A 17,167-nucleotide genomic window follows, 5' to 3' on the forward strand; every position below is an offset into this window, starting at 1 on the left:
CTGGGATGAGTCCAGCTGGAATTACTGACAAGTTAAATCTTCACAGCATTACTTTGTGTTTTTGCTGAAGTCATCATCGGCGACTGGGCCACTGTGAAGCGTTCGACTGCGTCTGTAGACAGAAAAACGATTGCCGCTCTGATATATGGTCCGCACGTCGTTACCGGCCACAATAGAGTGCTACATTAACTTCCCAAGCACACATCGATTTGTGGAACGGCGAGAAAAGTGGGCTATTACTTATAAAACTAATGGTAGAACTACCTCCGATAGTCACCAAGCTGCGATTGCTACAAAAGGGAATACAGTTGTGTATCTTACGTGAGACGTCCACGCCTACTGGAGTTATGGCGGAACAGTACCGGCCCAGCCCCGTGGTACCTATCTTTTTTCTCATTCCAATCACATAAACACGGCGGTATTACCGGCAATCGTGTCTAATAACTAGATATACATTGAGATAGCGTGAAAATCAATGTCCTCGTTCGTTTTCAACAACAAGAAGCACGAGCGCCACTGCTAAGACACAGAAACACTTAACAAAAACAAATAGTTAATGAAAAGGTAATGCGTAGCAATGATGTGCAGCAGTTATTGCCTATCACGGATTTGCTTTTCTAAATCGCACGTATGGCCTTACTGCATTCACTTGGTCCTGGTCGTACGCCATGTATGCTGTTAAATATAAAAAAAATTGAGATTTGATATTATAACAAGTTGTATTATTATTATTAGATAGCTGTTCAATATTGCAACGTTACGTTCGACAAAAATGTTTGTTTCTAAAAAATCTGTTATTATTCGTACAATACACGTACGGCGATGACTACTAGTTTGTTATTTAGTTGATGACGGTCGCATGATGAAAACGCTTTAGACGTTTAGCTACACACTGGCTTCTGGGAGAATCTCTCTCCGAGATGCGTAAGTTGAATGGTCATTGAATCGTATCGAATATTATAGGGGACAGATGTGGGATATTGATGATAAAATAACTGGGTTGTCGAAGAGCTTGTGTATCTTTGACCGAATGAAAAGTCAACGATGGCCATAACCTCGTCGATGAGGAACACTAATCGAGGCCACTGATAAACGGGAAGAAAGTGAATTTAACGAAGTTTTGATAATACACACTTTCATAAATCTACTTTCTAAATACTATTGATCCGTTTAACGACTGTGCTATAATAACAACCGTCTTGCACCAGTAGATAGCAAAAAAAATATCATGGTCGTTGCCAATGCATCATCTATATTTGATCTATCACAGCTACTTTTCTGTCATACCAATATGAAACCATGGGTCTAAGAGCATTCGAATTTAGCTATACGAACTCAACCCACCGCTCAAATACCCGCTCCTATATCAGAGAGGAACGTGTTCCTAAACCAATACACATATCGTTATTCCGGATTTTCCGTACACTCATTGGCGTCTAGGGAGATGTTCCTTCAGACATCTGTACTCATCTTAAGACGTTGGATCGCAGAAATCATTTCCGTCATCACGAGTTGTCGTAGTCAATTATCGCAATTAATTGGTACTATTTGTGGAAACGTCTTCTTCACCGATAATGGTCCATCGCAGATCTCTACCTTATAAGAGACATTACTACTTATATGGCGAGTATCGCTTATGTTTCTTTGAGGTTTCAGTTTGTCCGTTCCACGCTACTTCCCACCTTCATCATACTCCGCACCAGTGGCTACGGTCATTGCCGCTTACCTCGTTTCTATAACTTCTCTGTGAAAAGACCCACTGCGGTAATCCACAGATATGCAATCGATGTCGTACAAAGATGGCTAGATTGTTGTATGGCAAGTTCGTTTTTCTAGTTGTCCTACACTGAGGCACTGTGAAAGGTCCTTCCTGCGTCGTAGTTCAATGCGTAGGACCTCGTTGCATTTCAAATCAGTGTATCCTCAAATCGCTAGTTGTATCGCACTTAATTCACAGTCCATATGCGTTGTTTTTCCTATTTCTATCACACTATCTTTTCGCCTAGTTTCGTCAAGCCGCCCGACCGAGCCAAACCGATCCTCTTTGCTTCTGCTGGTACCGAGTAGCATCACCCCGAAACACTATGGCGCTTTACTGGTAGGCTCTGACGCATATTGCGACTAGCGATATTGTTTATTTTTGTCATTGTAGCTGTAAACTGTGGCTGTATTACTACAGTCCTCTTGAAACGCTTCAGCAGAGACTGCAGATTCGTCCGCTTGCAGCATGGTGCGACTGGACGCGGTGCCTCGAGGTATGCCGTCTTCTGTTCCACTATGTGCCGCAATAGTTTTCGTGCGGGCCTTCCCTGTAGGACCTAGCAGTACGCGACCGCTATCATTGCCTACATCTACTTCGTATTCCCATTGCAGTGCATGCGTCGAACCATTTCATTCGGCAACATTCTTATTGCTATCGACAGGTTCTCCTATTATTAACTACAACTGCAGCTTGGACAACAATGTTATTGAATTGCAATTGGAATAACTTGCCGATCGTTGGCTTTACCCACCATAGCAACACCATGCTGAACAATGCTGCCTTCTATAACGAAGCCACCAACGACGTCGTGGCCTCATGACTTCAATATTGCAGAGCAGCCTCGGCGTCTTCACGGTTTACCAGCGGCAGTAACAGTAGCCACTCCAAATATAATAGCAGACCATCAAAGTGAATTGTAAGACCTTCAATCGTGTCATGTTTTCGGCATTTTTCTTTCACCGCCGTTTTTACCTCGACCAGCTGCATGCGAGCGCGCAGCAATAGAAGCGGTCCATTGAAGTGATGCAGACCCTCCACGACGTATCCTCTAATAGCAACAGCGGTAGCCTAGTGCTGTTGTTATTGTCATTATTATGGTTGTGATCTAAGTTGGTTTAACCTGACAATCATTGTCAGGCCGCCGCCGATCGCGAGGCAAAACAACGAAGCTGTTTGTCTGTCAGAGATGTCAGGAAATTGCCAATCATCACGTCTAGGCTGGTCTATTACTGCTGGCGGTAGTAGGTGTATAAGTGGTCTTGCTTTTCAAACGACGGGGCGGGCGTCGGACTTAAACACGTTAAGCTCTGACGAGCGATCTCTGATGAATAGTGTCACCATTAGAAAACGAATACATAAGAACGCGCGCAAAGTTTATGCGGACGTTCAGAGAAAGATATGAACCAGGTTCCGACGGAAACCCGTGCATGTATGTCGATATACAGCTGAGTGATACGACACATATTACTAGATTTATGTGACATATATAAGTGTGACAGGCGGAGTGACCCGCATGAACGATGTAGAGCGATTGAGTTTCCCTATCGAAATACACGATGGCAGATGGCAGATTTTTTCACAAACAGCCCTGAGGTAATAGTGACTACTATGATTCTTTTTATTCTGAACTACGAGCTCAAGTATCGCTCAAACGTTCAGGTTGAATGAACAAACGCAGGCGGAGTGATAAATCAACAGAGTAATATTATGTCCATTGCATGTACATCAATTGCCAATGCATCTTTCATCAATTTAAATAGAACTGTTGTCGTCGTGGTCATCCGAAGCTGTAGATGCTCATATGCATTAAGTGGGCATTCAGATGTAATGATTCTCTCACGTAACGTGTTTAAGAGATACGTCTACAGCTTCAACAACGACGCAGGTCGCTTCGGAGTTTGTTGAGTTATGCAGCAGAGATCACTTCGACGGTAACGATTTATCCCTGTAATAGTGCAGCAGGTAATGCGTGTATGTGTTAAAATTAAAAATACATGGTGGTCTAGGTTCGAATCCGGACGTGGACACGATTCGTTTCGTGCTGGAAGCCAGCCGTCTGAAGTAACATCTGACGGCTTACGTCGGGATAGAAAAGCATGAGAATTACTATTTTAGTGGTAGCAAATAACTGCTAGTGTCCAATGTTAATAATGCGTTATCTGTGACGAGTAGGAGCTGTGGAAGCAGCAGAAGAAACGTGCGGCACGTAATTTACAATACAAGACAATGTCTTTAGTGGATCATGTGGCCTGATTAATTACAGCAGTGCAGAGGAAAGAAGGATCTTAAGCAATGCAAGTGTATGAGAAGCACACGTAGATTCGAGCAGAAAAAAAACGGTCACAGAATCAATTGTGAAGCTGTGTTTAGCATATAGTTAAGATCATCTGGAAACTACTGCTTTTTGATGTTATTTAACTAGATAGTTCGGCTACTTTTCCAGCATGCTGCGAAGCTGATTAGAACCTGCTGCGTTGCTCAAGAAAGAAGCAAGCTTTCTTTATGAGAGAGAGATATCTGTACTGGGGGAGCTGTAAAAAGATAAATCATTATAACGAAAATATATACGCTTTTTCTGTTTTTATCTTTCGATAGTTTTTGTACGATATACACGCTGTGTTCTCTAAGGTGTTACTTAAGTAGGAAAAGCGCTTCTGTATTCACCAGTAAGGTTAGGATCGAAGTATCGTTGAGGTTACTGTCTACCGTGTACTGCCCGTCTAAGTTTTCACCTTCTGTCGTTTCGTGATCAGACAGCTTAGCAATAACCTAAACATTTGCTATATTGATATTTTTAGTGAAACGCTAGCTTAGGTCACGTGTTAAATCCAAAGAACTGCGCCGAGCGCCTAAATCGGTTGTTCTACTGGATCACGTTTTTGATCAGGTAAGCAAATCTCAGTTGATCATATCAAATAAATATAGTAAATCATACTAATGAAGTATTATCATACATCGTCACTTTTCATGTTATCTGCTGATAAGATTGATGTAGATTCAGTCATGCACAAAAATACTTAGAAATTTCAGTACATGTATATCTAACGCGACTTGGGCACCGAAAATATACCAGGAGAGACTAGTTTTCAGGCGTTTACGTGCTATTATAACAAGTTACTTCTTACACTAGGAACAGCCACGGATACGAAGCAATAGCTAGAATAACATCGGGCATGGTTTCAATGCTGGGGCCTCTTTAAAACAATATGTTAACAGGGGATAGCAAAAACTAAGCGAAATATAATCATGCATTAAGCTACATATATACGTACAACTTACGTCACGGTGAGCGTAACGAGCTGGCTTCATGCCGGAGCCTCTACTATGCCTCCTCCGCGGGTGATGGATAAGTTAAATGGGACTTCGCAGTAACCAACGGCGAAGGAGCGTAGCGTGCATTGACTGTGTCGTGCGTAAAGTCGATGAATGAAGTCATATCTTACTTTACCCACTAACAGACAGACCTTCACTTACGATTTGTAGCGGCAACTTCCGTTTCGTTCCACGTCTAATTATATAAACATATATATTAAAATAATGCAGAATACAGGGCTGGCACTAATTTGCTCGCCTTTCTAACAAACGCAACTGTAGGGGATCGCTGGCGATAGAACATGGTGATAATTGAAGGCAACATTTTGGCTATGAAATTTATCGGAAAAAGAGGTTTTAGCTTCTTACAAAGGATGCGAGAGATAGATGGATACTTATGGGTAACTGTCGTAAGAATTTGGGACATTATATGGATGGGAATACTCTTATGTGTAATTACCATTTACAAACTGTCAAATTTAACCTAACATAACAACCCGTTGCCAATTAACTAGATTCAAAGTAGGTTTATGAATGCAGTAAATTGGGTTCAAACAAAAACACTGGGCTATATTAAATCTTCGCTATAGATATTTCATATTAGTGAATCAATATCAACTATTTTTTTTCTAATAAAAAGCACTCATTTTTTCGTTTAGATACAGAAGCTGCGACTTAGTTTGTCTACTTACCTTAAAGCCTTTTCCGTTAGACTTTAAACACATAATCCATTGACAAGTTTCTAAATCATTTTAAGGAAAATAGGATAAATAACGTAACCATTTTGCTTGCTTGCTTTTCTACGAACCTATTAAATTAATAATATGTCTGAGCGGTACAAACAAATAAACTAGAAACCAAGTTCTGCGTATCAGACCGGAATAAGCCTAGTCTACGGTTGCATTTCTGATGAAATTAATTTATGTGGCACGAACTTTCCTTCACAATATGACGCGATTTGTTTTGTTTTGCTAACTCTATTACCACTAATAGCCATAGCATAATGGACAGAACTCCGTCATGACGATATGTGCTTAGCACTGCGGCTTGAAGGACAAGTCTTGAGCTTCACGGTTAGATATTGATTCACCCCCTCGAGTTCCCTTCTCTGCGGAGTGTTCTACTATAGAATGGAAAAGGAAATGTATGCTCCTTTAAAACTCATATATTGAGGATTGGTGGTGGCTGGGCTGGGAGCCTTTAAAGGAATTCAATGCCGATGTTGGGTGGTGACGACTGCGGTTCTGTCGTTGCGTTGGCTGACGTCGTTATCGTACCTCCTATCTGCTGATGGCCGCGTTTCCCGCGCGGGATCGCTTACAGTCGCTACGTTCGTCGACGAATGGCACATGGTGTACGGAGACATAAAGAGCGACAAACAGCTCTCTGCAGGCTCGCTTACCGGTATCATACAGCCTATGCCCCGATGTCACACGCCGGAATTTGGGCTTCGGTAAGGGATTCCGGCGTTTGTTCCCTTCGTTTGTTCATTGTCGGCAGCTCTTTTCTATGGCTGCCGCAGTAAATACCACAGCGGGTTTACGTTTTGCTACACAACTTTTACGCCACTCACGGTGTGCTCTACAAGCGTATCCGCCACACTATACTACACATGCTATCAATATTAGTGCGAAGATACGACCGGCAATGCGCTCGTATGATCAGGCAAACAAAGGCATGCGAATCAGCTGCACCGTGTGATCACGGTACCACGTCGAAGATTCGCCCTGTGCTCCTTCATTTTCGTTGAACTGCGCCTTCAAATGATCGTCGCAACCGCGAGCCTCTTTTGTCTTGAACTGCCGCTCATCATGGCTCTTTAAATAAAGAAAAAAACACAAAGGCGTCTTATTAACGCTGGTTCTTTATTACGTTCTCTCGAAAAATAGTCAATTGTGGTGGTAAAACATGTGGTTGGCCTGCATTTGTGCTCTCACAGTTATCCCGTATTCATAGCTCGTAAACGGGAGAAGTAAGCTAGCCGAAGACAGAGGTGGCAACAATGTTCTAATTGGTACGAGAAGACTGCGTCCGAACGAGCTGGATGAGCCGTCGTCGCTGTAGCTCCGACAATATAAACGAAGTACGTAGGGCAAGGAATGGCTTTCGGTTTTCTCTATCAGCGCCAATAAATGCCACAGTCGTTCTATATCATATGGAGCTTTCGTTGAGGACACAGCTGATAGACTGCGGACAACTAGTGATATCTACGCTATATGTTCTATGCATATTCTGCCGCGGTCACTGGTCAACTGGGTGCTGATTAGGGAACGTCCGCTAGGAAATTTTGTTTGTTAATTTCTTTCTATTATTACACTGCCACACTAACGACAGGATCGAAAAATATGGTCAAGTATCCTTAAATGCTAAGAAAGAATCGAGCGAACCTTTTCATAATTGAAAACAACATTACTGTGAAGTGAAGTAAACAGAAAAAGCAGGTAACTTCAGAGATCGCTACCTTATGAACGATAATATAATTTATAAGCCATCTACTTTTTGCATGAGAAATTTGCCTTTGTTGTATTTAGGTATTATCGAAACATAATGAACTTTAGATGTACACAGGACCTGTAATTCTAGGAACGCTTGACCAAGAAATAAGTGATATTTTGAGATTTATTTTTCTTGCTACTGATCCAACTACGAGAACTCAGCGTGGCGTCACCGGTCTACAGCGCTGCTCTAAAGAATCTTGCGAAACATGGCAAATAGACTATCCTGAAAACTGGAAGAAGACGCTTTGTGCGACGGGGCCTTCTGGTGGTCTATTCTTGACAGAGCTCTTTAGCCGCAAATCCGAATCAGTGCCATCACTCTTGTTACCTCACAAATGAAGTTGTTATATAAAGCTCCTACTAAATGAATTAGACGTTCCTCTAAATAAACGTATATGTCCCGATAAAAAAATCAAGGTAGAGTAATAACTTTGTTAAATAATAATTTAAGAAGAAACAATAATCTGTGCGTCCCATGTTGCCCCTGGGCAATTCAAGGCAACACATAAGCTATTACAGTAGCCTTATTCATAGATACGAAAGTACTGCGATCAACGTTTATCAATGCATATTGCATAAATGCAAACAAAACATCGCCTGCTGATTTATTTATGCGCCTGCAGAGGCGTGCAGCTCAACAAAAACCATCCGAAGTCACAGATAAAGACCTCGTAAATACTGCATAACTAGACCTTCTACGATCCCCTTCCTTGTGGCTGATCTGCGATTGGAGATCTTTCGTTACATCTAGGCTCGAATTAAGGTGTTTTTCAGTAACTAATCGTTGCCTTCTTTGATTACGTCTTCTACAGCAACCCCCATTATGTGTCATGCTGTGCTCTTCACTGCCGTCAGTTACAATGACATAATACACTTACTATCGTTTGTACGCTCAACTTTTCAACGCGCCATTCCGCTTCAGCCACAATATATACTGCTCGGTGTCTAACGTAATCTATCTATTCTTGCGTAGCAATTTACTTTCCTTAACGTACTGTCGTTGAATTTCTCCAATTATGGGGACGTTCCCTCTTCGCGTGGTGACCACAACGACCTGTCGGTGGTTCCTTGTGCCTGCCTGCCTGCCTGCCCATCTCAGTAGGCTACGACAGATTTGGCGTCCAGTAGGCGTGTTAGTACCGTACTCGAGTTAGGTTCTCTCGTGGACTGACCCTTAAATGCTGATGTATGATTGGTGCCGCAGTTTCACGGCACCTGTATTCTGTTGCGCGAGGCAGTTAATCACAGGCTGGCATTGATCTGGCAGTAGAGAACGCCTAGGACAGAGGAGCACTAATCTTTTTATTTTACTCTACGCATCCAGCAGCACGACGCAGAAACAACAAGGTTTTTACCTACCTAATTTGGCACTCTACGGCAATCCGAGAACAGGACAGCAGTGAGAGATTAAAGGACACCTATGCGCTTCTAAGCCAATGGCCGCGATTAGTTGTTGCGCTAGACGCAATACTTCTTCAACTCGTATACAACACAGGATGTTACTTTAGTTACGTTAAAGAGCTCCGCCATCGATGGCCATGGACATTAACCCCACAACATTCGACGTAAAGGGATATTACACTGAATATGCCTTGTAAAAAATCGAAAGCGAACGCAAGTAACAGAGGATGCTACTGCCACCTGACGTTCGGTTGTGGCACTCCTTCTCATTTTCTAAGCCCCACTGCCTTTGATCCGTCTACCTCTAGACAGCCATCGCATCTTCGATGAGTTTGCACTACACTATATCCTATCAGTAGATACCGGGGCAGTCGGTGAGCGCGGAAGCAAGGGTTTAAGCATTTTGCTGCCTGCCGCAATGAGCGTAGAATCAGCTCACTCAGCGCAGCTCCATAGAGTATCTGCAATCCTTCACGCTGTTGATTGCGGCCTTTTCTTAGGACTTATTGCACTCTAGCCAAACGAAGGTACACCTCCAGCTGAGAGGGCTGCTGGAACGGAGAGAGTAACGGCTTCGATTTGTCCTAGTGGTTGAGGCTGGCGTTTTCAGATATTCGTACCACTGGTCCAGCAATGTCGGCGGTGGCCGGTGATCTACGTTGACGGCCACTCCCATCTCGTGTTGTTTGCCAACGTTTTATCGGTGCTTGGCTCGTTTGCCCTCATTGATCAGTAAACGTTCACGACGGTTGTTTGGTAGTTCTGGCTGCCTGCTGCCACATAATTTTTTCTTGTTGATACTGCCATAGTTGCGGCGGCGGCGGTGAAGGTGGCGTTGCTGCCGACAAAGCTTACACGAACGAGGCCACTCTAGACGGATTTGCCTATAAGCTATATGTGATGCTAGAGTGGATACCGGCAGGCTATATATACAGAATAAACGGTGCCGAGCACCCTGCCTTTACTTATTATAGTATCGTGACTATTATGATCAGGTGCATAAGTAGAACGCTATTTCGATTAGTAGGCCGTATATTATATATATGCGTTACGTTTAACAAAATTTGCAATTCACTTAAGGACGCGCAAGTGATTAGCGCCGAATAGGACCACCGTAGCAGTAAACGTTATTGTCAACCAGGTGAAAAATTATCTACCCGCGGCATTTTTAACGACGGAAGGGCGTGAAAAGGCTGTAGCTTATGTACACTGTTTTTTCTTTTCACACAATACTCACGTATATATGGACGTGGAACACAAAAAAGATACATTGTATTGTCGCGTCCTGATGAGCCTTATTTTTGAACGAAAAAAAGCACAGCGGTCGTTCTACCTTTGGAATAGATAACTGTTGGCTTCTGTACCAGTGGGCCGTTTATCAATTTTCTGCACAACCTAAAAAAAAAAAAGCCATCCACTTCTAGCTGTGTAACACTTGTCGGCCACTTAATTTTACTTACCGGTGGCAAAAATAATTTCTGGCCACATTCTCCCGTCGCAATCCGTAATCGTATTTGATTTGTGTATAAATAGATGTGAACGTACACACCTTAAAACAAAAACTATTTTCAAAATAGCTCTAGCTAGCTTCTGAGTATCGATTGATCAACGACGATGACGATTTGTTCGTGAATGGAAAGCCTGCCGAGCGTAGATCGCCGCTTCTTTGGGTGTCATATACGAAAAGAGTTTCGCAGTTCCCGTCCAGTTTTCCCTGCATTTGGACCTGGACGACGTGTAAACAGACAATGGAGTTTAATCGTACGTCAATGCACGTCTGTACCTCTGTGTGATCGAAGCTGCATCATTCGGCTCAGTTATAGCAGCAATGGTAGTAGATATAATGAAAAAATAGCAGCCAGCAGTAGTCGATATAAGGCAAAAAAGAAAGCAACTAAATGATTAAGTTCAGCGGTCGCGTCGCTATAACATTGTCTTGGGTGTCGTCGTTGTTGCTGTTGATGTGATCTTGCTAATACGTCCTGGCAACGGACGGGCAGACGATACTAAGCGACGGATTTGAAGAGGAACGCGCCCTGTGCTCAATCCACGGCTTCCGCCTGCAAAACAAGCATCTCGCCACGATATACCGATACACATACATGAGCTTTGCTAGTAAACTATCTGCCGTCGCTTGTAGGTTCTTAAATATAAAAAAGAAAAGACGCTCGGGTCAGTGTGAGGAAACGCTACATCCGAGAACGGCCAGCGCTGATGCCTTAAGAGCTCTATAATCAACAAAATCGTACGCTCACGTAAATCCAGAACGAGATGGAGTACGGTGTCCACGTACGCGCGAAAAAATGAAAAAATGCACGAGTTAGCAATGCCAAACATTGACTGGTCATGCAAGCAATGATGGCTTTTGGGAAGACGAGCCGCCAACTCGATCACAACAATGTTGGTAGTTGCAGTAGCGGGTAAGCGCTGATCACGTAAAGTCAGAAGCAACGGCAATGACGGATATTCCCGCAGGATTCTTCTCTATCCCCTCCTATTACATGTTCTCTCTTGCTGCTACTGCTGCACCTTTTTAAAGAAAGTTATTGTTGATTACTTTTTTCGGTGTTTTTGACAGAAGTCGCACACTCAGAAGTCATCGGATAAGAAAGTCGTTGCAGCCGTTTTGTTGCTGCTGGCGTTTACGTCGACGCGCATTCATGCACATATGGGGTGCTATCGAGTGATTTGAAGAGTTCCCTGTTTTGTTATGATGATCAGTCCAGCGATAGGAGCTTGCTTAGCATTCTGCTACGAAGGAAACAGCAAACAAGTAAGTGCTTAGGATAGCACGTAGCTCCAAGGGTCCTGGCGGTATATCCACGGATGCGATCGTCGTTTCTTTTGAAAAAAAAAGGAATGCGTATTATCAGTGTTCAGCTTGGGGGAATGAACGACTGTTCGAAGCCGTGTCGTATACCCTGAATTGGTCGAATGCGCATGCATCAGAGTGTATAAATATATTTATGATATCCATTTGAAGTATATCTATCTTCCCAACCCAGTTGTTATGTTCCGTGGCTGCTTCCATTGACGTACGTATTGCCTTTAATGTCAGATACATTATTTCGTATTTTCCGTATATAGTTAAATACTTTTGACGTTGTTTTCCAGCTTCACTAAAACGAGACTCACTTGATTCGAACGAATATTCTATTGGGCATCCGTAGTTTTCCGGAACTTAAAATTAAGACGTACACGCAGACGCAGAACTAGCGCCTGTAGTGTTTTTTCTTTTATGAAGGTGTATCTGATGTCGATGACGAGGTCAGCAATTGAAGAATTTTTTAGTTGACTGAGTGAGCCTGAAGGCAGCGCGGCCGAACGGCCAAGCGGAGACGGGATGAAAAGTGCGCGGTGTGGGAAATGCTCATATAAAAGTAAGATATAAGACATAATAGCGCTTATCAAGCGCGAAACGTTTTTCTCTTCTAATCGTAATAGCCGAAAGGAGCGTCAGCTGTCGCTATCTGTTTTCGAATAAATTCACAATTCACCAGCATTTAGCGGTACGATAAATTCGATAACGGGACAGGTGGACGTTTAGCGACGTCAAAAAAATAGCGGCCGGCCAACTGAGAAGAGTCGAGCTGGGTATACGCACATGGGTAATACACAGAAACGAAACATCTGAAACGTATCATAGGTTTTTCTCTATTTGTTCAGCGCGCAGCAACAACAGCGGCGGTAGAGCGACGGCCCTTTATTGAAAGAACGTTTGCTGTTATCGGCGTCTTATTGTTGTCAGTGCTTTGGAAAAGCCATCTCCTGCGTCCGTAAATAGTTCAACTTTTGGGTCTGATCTAGTGTATATGTCTAGTGTGATCTGCGTCCCATCTTTCAACGGGATCGGGCGATTTTTTCCTCGAATATATCTTCGTTGCCTTTACTGTGTTGTGCACTCTTCGTGCTCAACAAGTTAACATTGGCATGTGGAATGGAGGAAACAACTGAAGTCTACCTGACACTAACACGTAGAGTCCGCTGAACCGCGGAACCGAATCGAAAATTTAGCTACAGTCTATACCCACTTACCGAAGGAAGCGGTCTTGAAAACACACGGGTGCAACAAAAGGGAACGCAAGTTGCATCGGCACAACAACAATAGCAAGGAGGACGTCACCAAGAACAACAATAACAACAGCGACGAAGACGGTGACGGCAACAACGACAACCAGACGAAGTGCAGTTTCTGAAAAAAACACGGATAGACAAACAGACACTGGTTAGATAGGACGCGATTCGCACACTTACCTTTCATCCTTCCACAGGGGTGCTAATCTTCAGATTCCGTACGGCGCAGTATAATAGTAGATCGAATATACGTTCGACTGTGCAGACAGAACTCTTTTTCCGCCGAAAGAGAGAAAAGTGGGGAATTCAAAGAGACAAAGAAGAGGCAACACTGATACACGCTGAAAACGTAACAGAAGAAGAAAAAGGTGCGAGATGCGATCTTGATGCGTGAAAGTAACGCTTTTAGACGCGCCACGACAACTAAGGCGGCGGCGGCGGCGGCGCCAGCAGCAATCGAGCACCATAAAGAAGCGACGGGTAGGCGCGATCGCTAGTATCGATAAAGGCGACGCGCATCACACCGCACATTCAGCAGATATTATTGCTATTATACGGCGAGGGCCAGCGCTGCGGCAGTCCGGTGGACCGGCAGACCAATCCAACACAGAAAGAGATGTTCCAGGCAGATAGCAGTAGACATCTGCTGAAATGCCATAGATACGACGGTCGGCGTGGGGGGAACGGTTGACTATGGGAGGACGGATGTTTACGCAGCGGAAAAAAAGAAGAACAACCTACCCAGCCGCTCGATTGGGTCCAGCCGAATGTACCATTCGTATGAGGTTCGCAGCAGTCGTGATAATGGGAGCAACAGCATGACTAGGTCGAAAAAGATCCGCATCAGGAAGACCGAGCGGTGAGCGGGACCAAGCCACTGCAAATTATGAGACAACCGCTCGTCGGCCGCTGGGTTGTCGTCAGCTGGAATTTCAGGCAGTAGATTGGACCCACGCCAGAAATTACTGCCGTAACGTCTGTCTACATACTGTATTGTACTAGCTTTTGCCATCAAGATGTGTCAGTCGACAAGTTATGCGCAGACAGGCATAGAGAAAGAAGCATAATACAACGACCTAAGAAGCGATAAGTTGGTGGATCGTCGAAGTGCTGCTGTGGGTGAGTTCCTTGATAGCCTTCGTTGATGGCAAACGATGTCGGCTGTTAGTACATACTTATGTTTAGAGACTTCACAGTAGTAGATTATATGTGGATCATTCGAGAAACATGAATATCTTATGTGAGATAAAACTGCTACCGATCCTGCGGTCCTGACTGCGTCGAATTCATCTTGAGATACACGTAACGGTCAAAACTGCGCAGCGTTTGGTAATAAACAAACGGTACGTAGTTTGAAGAACGTCCATGAGCAAGGTATTGTTCTAATAGGCTTCATAGTAGGCAAACGTGGCACGGCAAGCTACAGGGAAGCTTATGCTCCTCACCAAAGGCTAGGAGTGACTACTAACGAAAAGCACAGTGAAGCACTTCAACTTGAGGGGATGCGATCCCCAGGAAGGGAATAGGAATTGATGGTCGATTCGATTAAAACCAGCAAGCTAGTACAAATACTGTGACACGGCAGCTCCTCTAGAAATCAAAGGGCCGCCCTCGAAAAGAACAACTCTCAGCTCCTACGGTAGGCGCCTACTCGACAAGCACTTACGTGGCTGTGTTGTTTCCATCTGTCTCTTGCACTGTCTGCCTATATGTGGTACGCTTCTATTGTGTATACGACTAATACAAATGTTCATCTACGCTGAGCCTCTACGCAATTGGATTGCCGCTCCACGACTACACTCATCATTGGCTACATGAAGCCGCCTTTCGTACCTGCCGCGCTAACGTGGAAAGGCAACAACGCCCCCGGCGTTAACAAAAGACTATTCAAAAGGACTCCGTTGATGAGCGCATTGTCGACGCGCAAAAAAAGAAGGCCTGTCCCGCTCTATGCCGGCTCCCTTTTCTGCTTTTTCGTTCGGCCGATCTCACAAGAACATTAGGATCAAAGCTCTCGCCGCCAACCAAAAAGATCCGTCCGTCTGCTGCTGCTGCTGCTGTCCATTGTATGAGCGCGCGTTTGACATTAAGTCACACCGGTATAGATGCTGGTAGAAACAGGCAGATAGGCCGCTAAGTAGGTAGGTATCTCATTCTACGTTGTTTCCTTTTCGCCAGGCATTTACTATAGATGCAGCTATGTGCACTCGATGTAGACACGCATCGAGCCAGTCATGCTGAGACCGCCCGGTCCGCCAGTAAAGGTGAGAAATCGAAGGCGAGAGGATACAGAAAAAGCAGAAAAATAAAAAGACGATCGAAAGTAGCTCAAAGTGTCGATACCGCCAAGAGCACCCGCTGCCGCCCATCGAACTGTACCTGCCGTCGACTGCGGCCACTGATTATACTTACGAAAGTATTGCTTGAATTGGGCAAATATTCAGGTATCGGCTTGCTCGGATTATTCTCCCATAACAACACCGACAGCGATTGCGTGTGAAGTTAGTTCGAAAAGTCTGATAGACTGGCTAGGGAGATCGTGTAACATTGCATGTGTGCGTACATTGAGCTATTGGTATATCGTGTTCTGAAGTTAAATTTTTGTTTGCAGTTAGACAAAGGGTAGAGAACCGCTTGCAGCGAAAGAAAGATAAACGATAGGCGGTTCGTTATCAGTGAAGTCATTGGAGACTGTAGGGGCTGTGGCAAACTCGTCCTGTCGGTGACGGGTGCAGCCATCTGTCATCGCAACGAGATGAAAACGCGACGAAATAAGATTTCGACGAACAATAAATATTGCTAAACAGTGGGAGTTGTTGTATTGTTGTTGTATTGTTGTTGTACAAGGTTTGCTATGAAACTAGTTAGACAGAATTACGAGTAACGTGAGCAGACATGGCGGGCCACAGATGCGGCAAACTCTTCTACCTACATCTATCTCGATTTAAGCCATTCGTGCAGGTCTACCTTGTCAGGTGTCGGCATCTCTTAACTTGACTAACAACTTCGATGGTTCAAGAGGCACGTGCTGCATTGGCGATCCGGCAAGATTTAAATCGTTGTCTGGGGCTGATTTGCGATTTTGCTATGTAAATCAGTTCCTCATTCATGAAAGACCTCAAATGCCGCTTCTGGGAAGCGATAGCCACAGAAACTACTAATCATCGGTGAGGTAATATTGCGACTCTACTAGGGGAGAAACAATACTGATAAAATTAATCGAAAGACAGTTCCAGTTCATAAAGGTTAGGAGCATGAACGGTGGCGGCGGAGCGATAAGGTCCTGAAAAGTTCGGTTCTACTTTTCGGCTAGTCGAATTGTATATATAGTGCACCGTCTTCCTAACTGGATTCGCCAGTTTGTGTTCAGTGTCGAGACCTTCGTAAATTGTCGTCACTTTGCAATCTTCATTGGAATTAAGACTTAAGCGAATGTTACGTGCTAAGTGGTTTACAGATCTGGAAGAAACGTGGAGTTTCGGATAGAAAAACATATTCAAAAATGGCCATGTGTCTTCTGACAGTGAAACCTACTGAATTTTCCGCCGTTTCAGCAGTCGTTGCAAGAGAGCTTGCTGCGAGCTGTATGATCTAACAACAATTTCCTTTTTCCTGATTTAGAGGTGGATGTTTGCTTTGTCGATTGTTTACTTTCAGCGCATGTCTGGTACCCTCGAGTTTGGCACCTTAATGGAGAAGGAAGGAGGCAACCAAACTACTACTGATGATGAATGGCCCCTGAACGAACTTACTTTGTGCGTTTGTCGTCAGTCATCTTAATGTCATCCCAACGACGAATAGCAGCGTATTTATTGTTATACATTTTGCTTCGGTAAAATTGAACTGCCTTCACCGGTGTCCCATACTACAACATCATCCCTAGCATTGTCAGCCTCACTATAGTCGCCTTCATCGTTACCTCGATTATCCTGCCACTGTTCTACCCTTCAGTTCTCTCTATGCTTGCCGGCCGGGGCATCCACAAAGGAATTTCCTTCAACTGTCGCTATTATCAGCAGCAGGCGGAAAAAAAATAGAAAAAACACAAGGAGAATGTATATAACTCACATAAATGTAAACAAGTAGACATTTTTGATCTACTACCCGGACATAATCCAGT

At 44.0% G+C, this 17,167-nt stretch overlaps 1 protein-coding gene and 1 long non-coding RNA gene across 4 annotated transcripts in view; one reads left to right on the forward strand and one right to left on the reverse strand.

Annotated features, from left to right (window-relative positions):
* Positions 1-3,359: 3,359 nt before the first annotated feature.
* Positions 3,360-17,167, reverse strand: part of LOC111268311 (uncharacterized) — a 32,104-nt gene continuing 18,296 nt past the window's right edge. Inside the window, exons 1-5 of one of the 3 annotated variants that reach the window (XM_086971641.1) lie at positions 13,789-14,059; positions 13,009-13,165; positions 6,352-6,891; positions 5,042-5,270; positions 3,360-3,707 (exon numbers count right to left, since the gene is read on the reverse strand). In XM_086971641.1, coding sequence (XP_086827767.1) covers positions 6,834-6,891; positions 13,009-13,165; positions 13,789-14,059 — 486 coding nt within the window. In that variant the 3' untranslated portion in view covers positions 3,360-3,707; positions 5,042-5,270; positions 6,352-6,833. Of the gene's footprint in view, positions 3,708-5,034; positions 5,271-6,351; positions 6,892-13,008; positions 13,166-13,788; positions 14,060-17,167 lie in introns of those variants that run through there. The other 2 variants (XM_086971640.1, XR_015314150.1) reach the window with 2 other exon arrangements.
* Positions 14,100-15,859, forward strand: LOC147752405 (uncharacterized). Its single transcript, XR_015314151.1, has 2 exons — positions 14,100-14,166; positions 15,659-15,859. It is a non-coding gene; the product is annotated as an uncharacterized LOC147752405 (long non-coding RNA).

This window comes from Varroa jacobsoni, unplaced genomic scaffold (genome assembly GCF_002532875.2).
Source record: "Varroa jacobsoni isolate VJ856 unplaced genomic scaffold, vjacob_1.0 scaffold_1274, whole genome shotgun sequence".
NCBI classification, from domain to species: domain Eukaryota; kingdom Metazoa; phylum Arthropoda; class Arachnida; order Mesostigmata; family Varroidae; genus Varroa; species Varroa jacobsoni.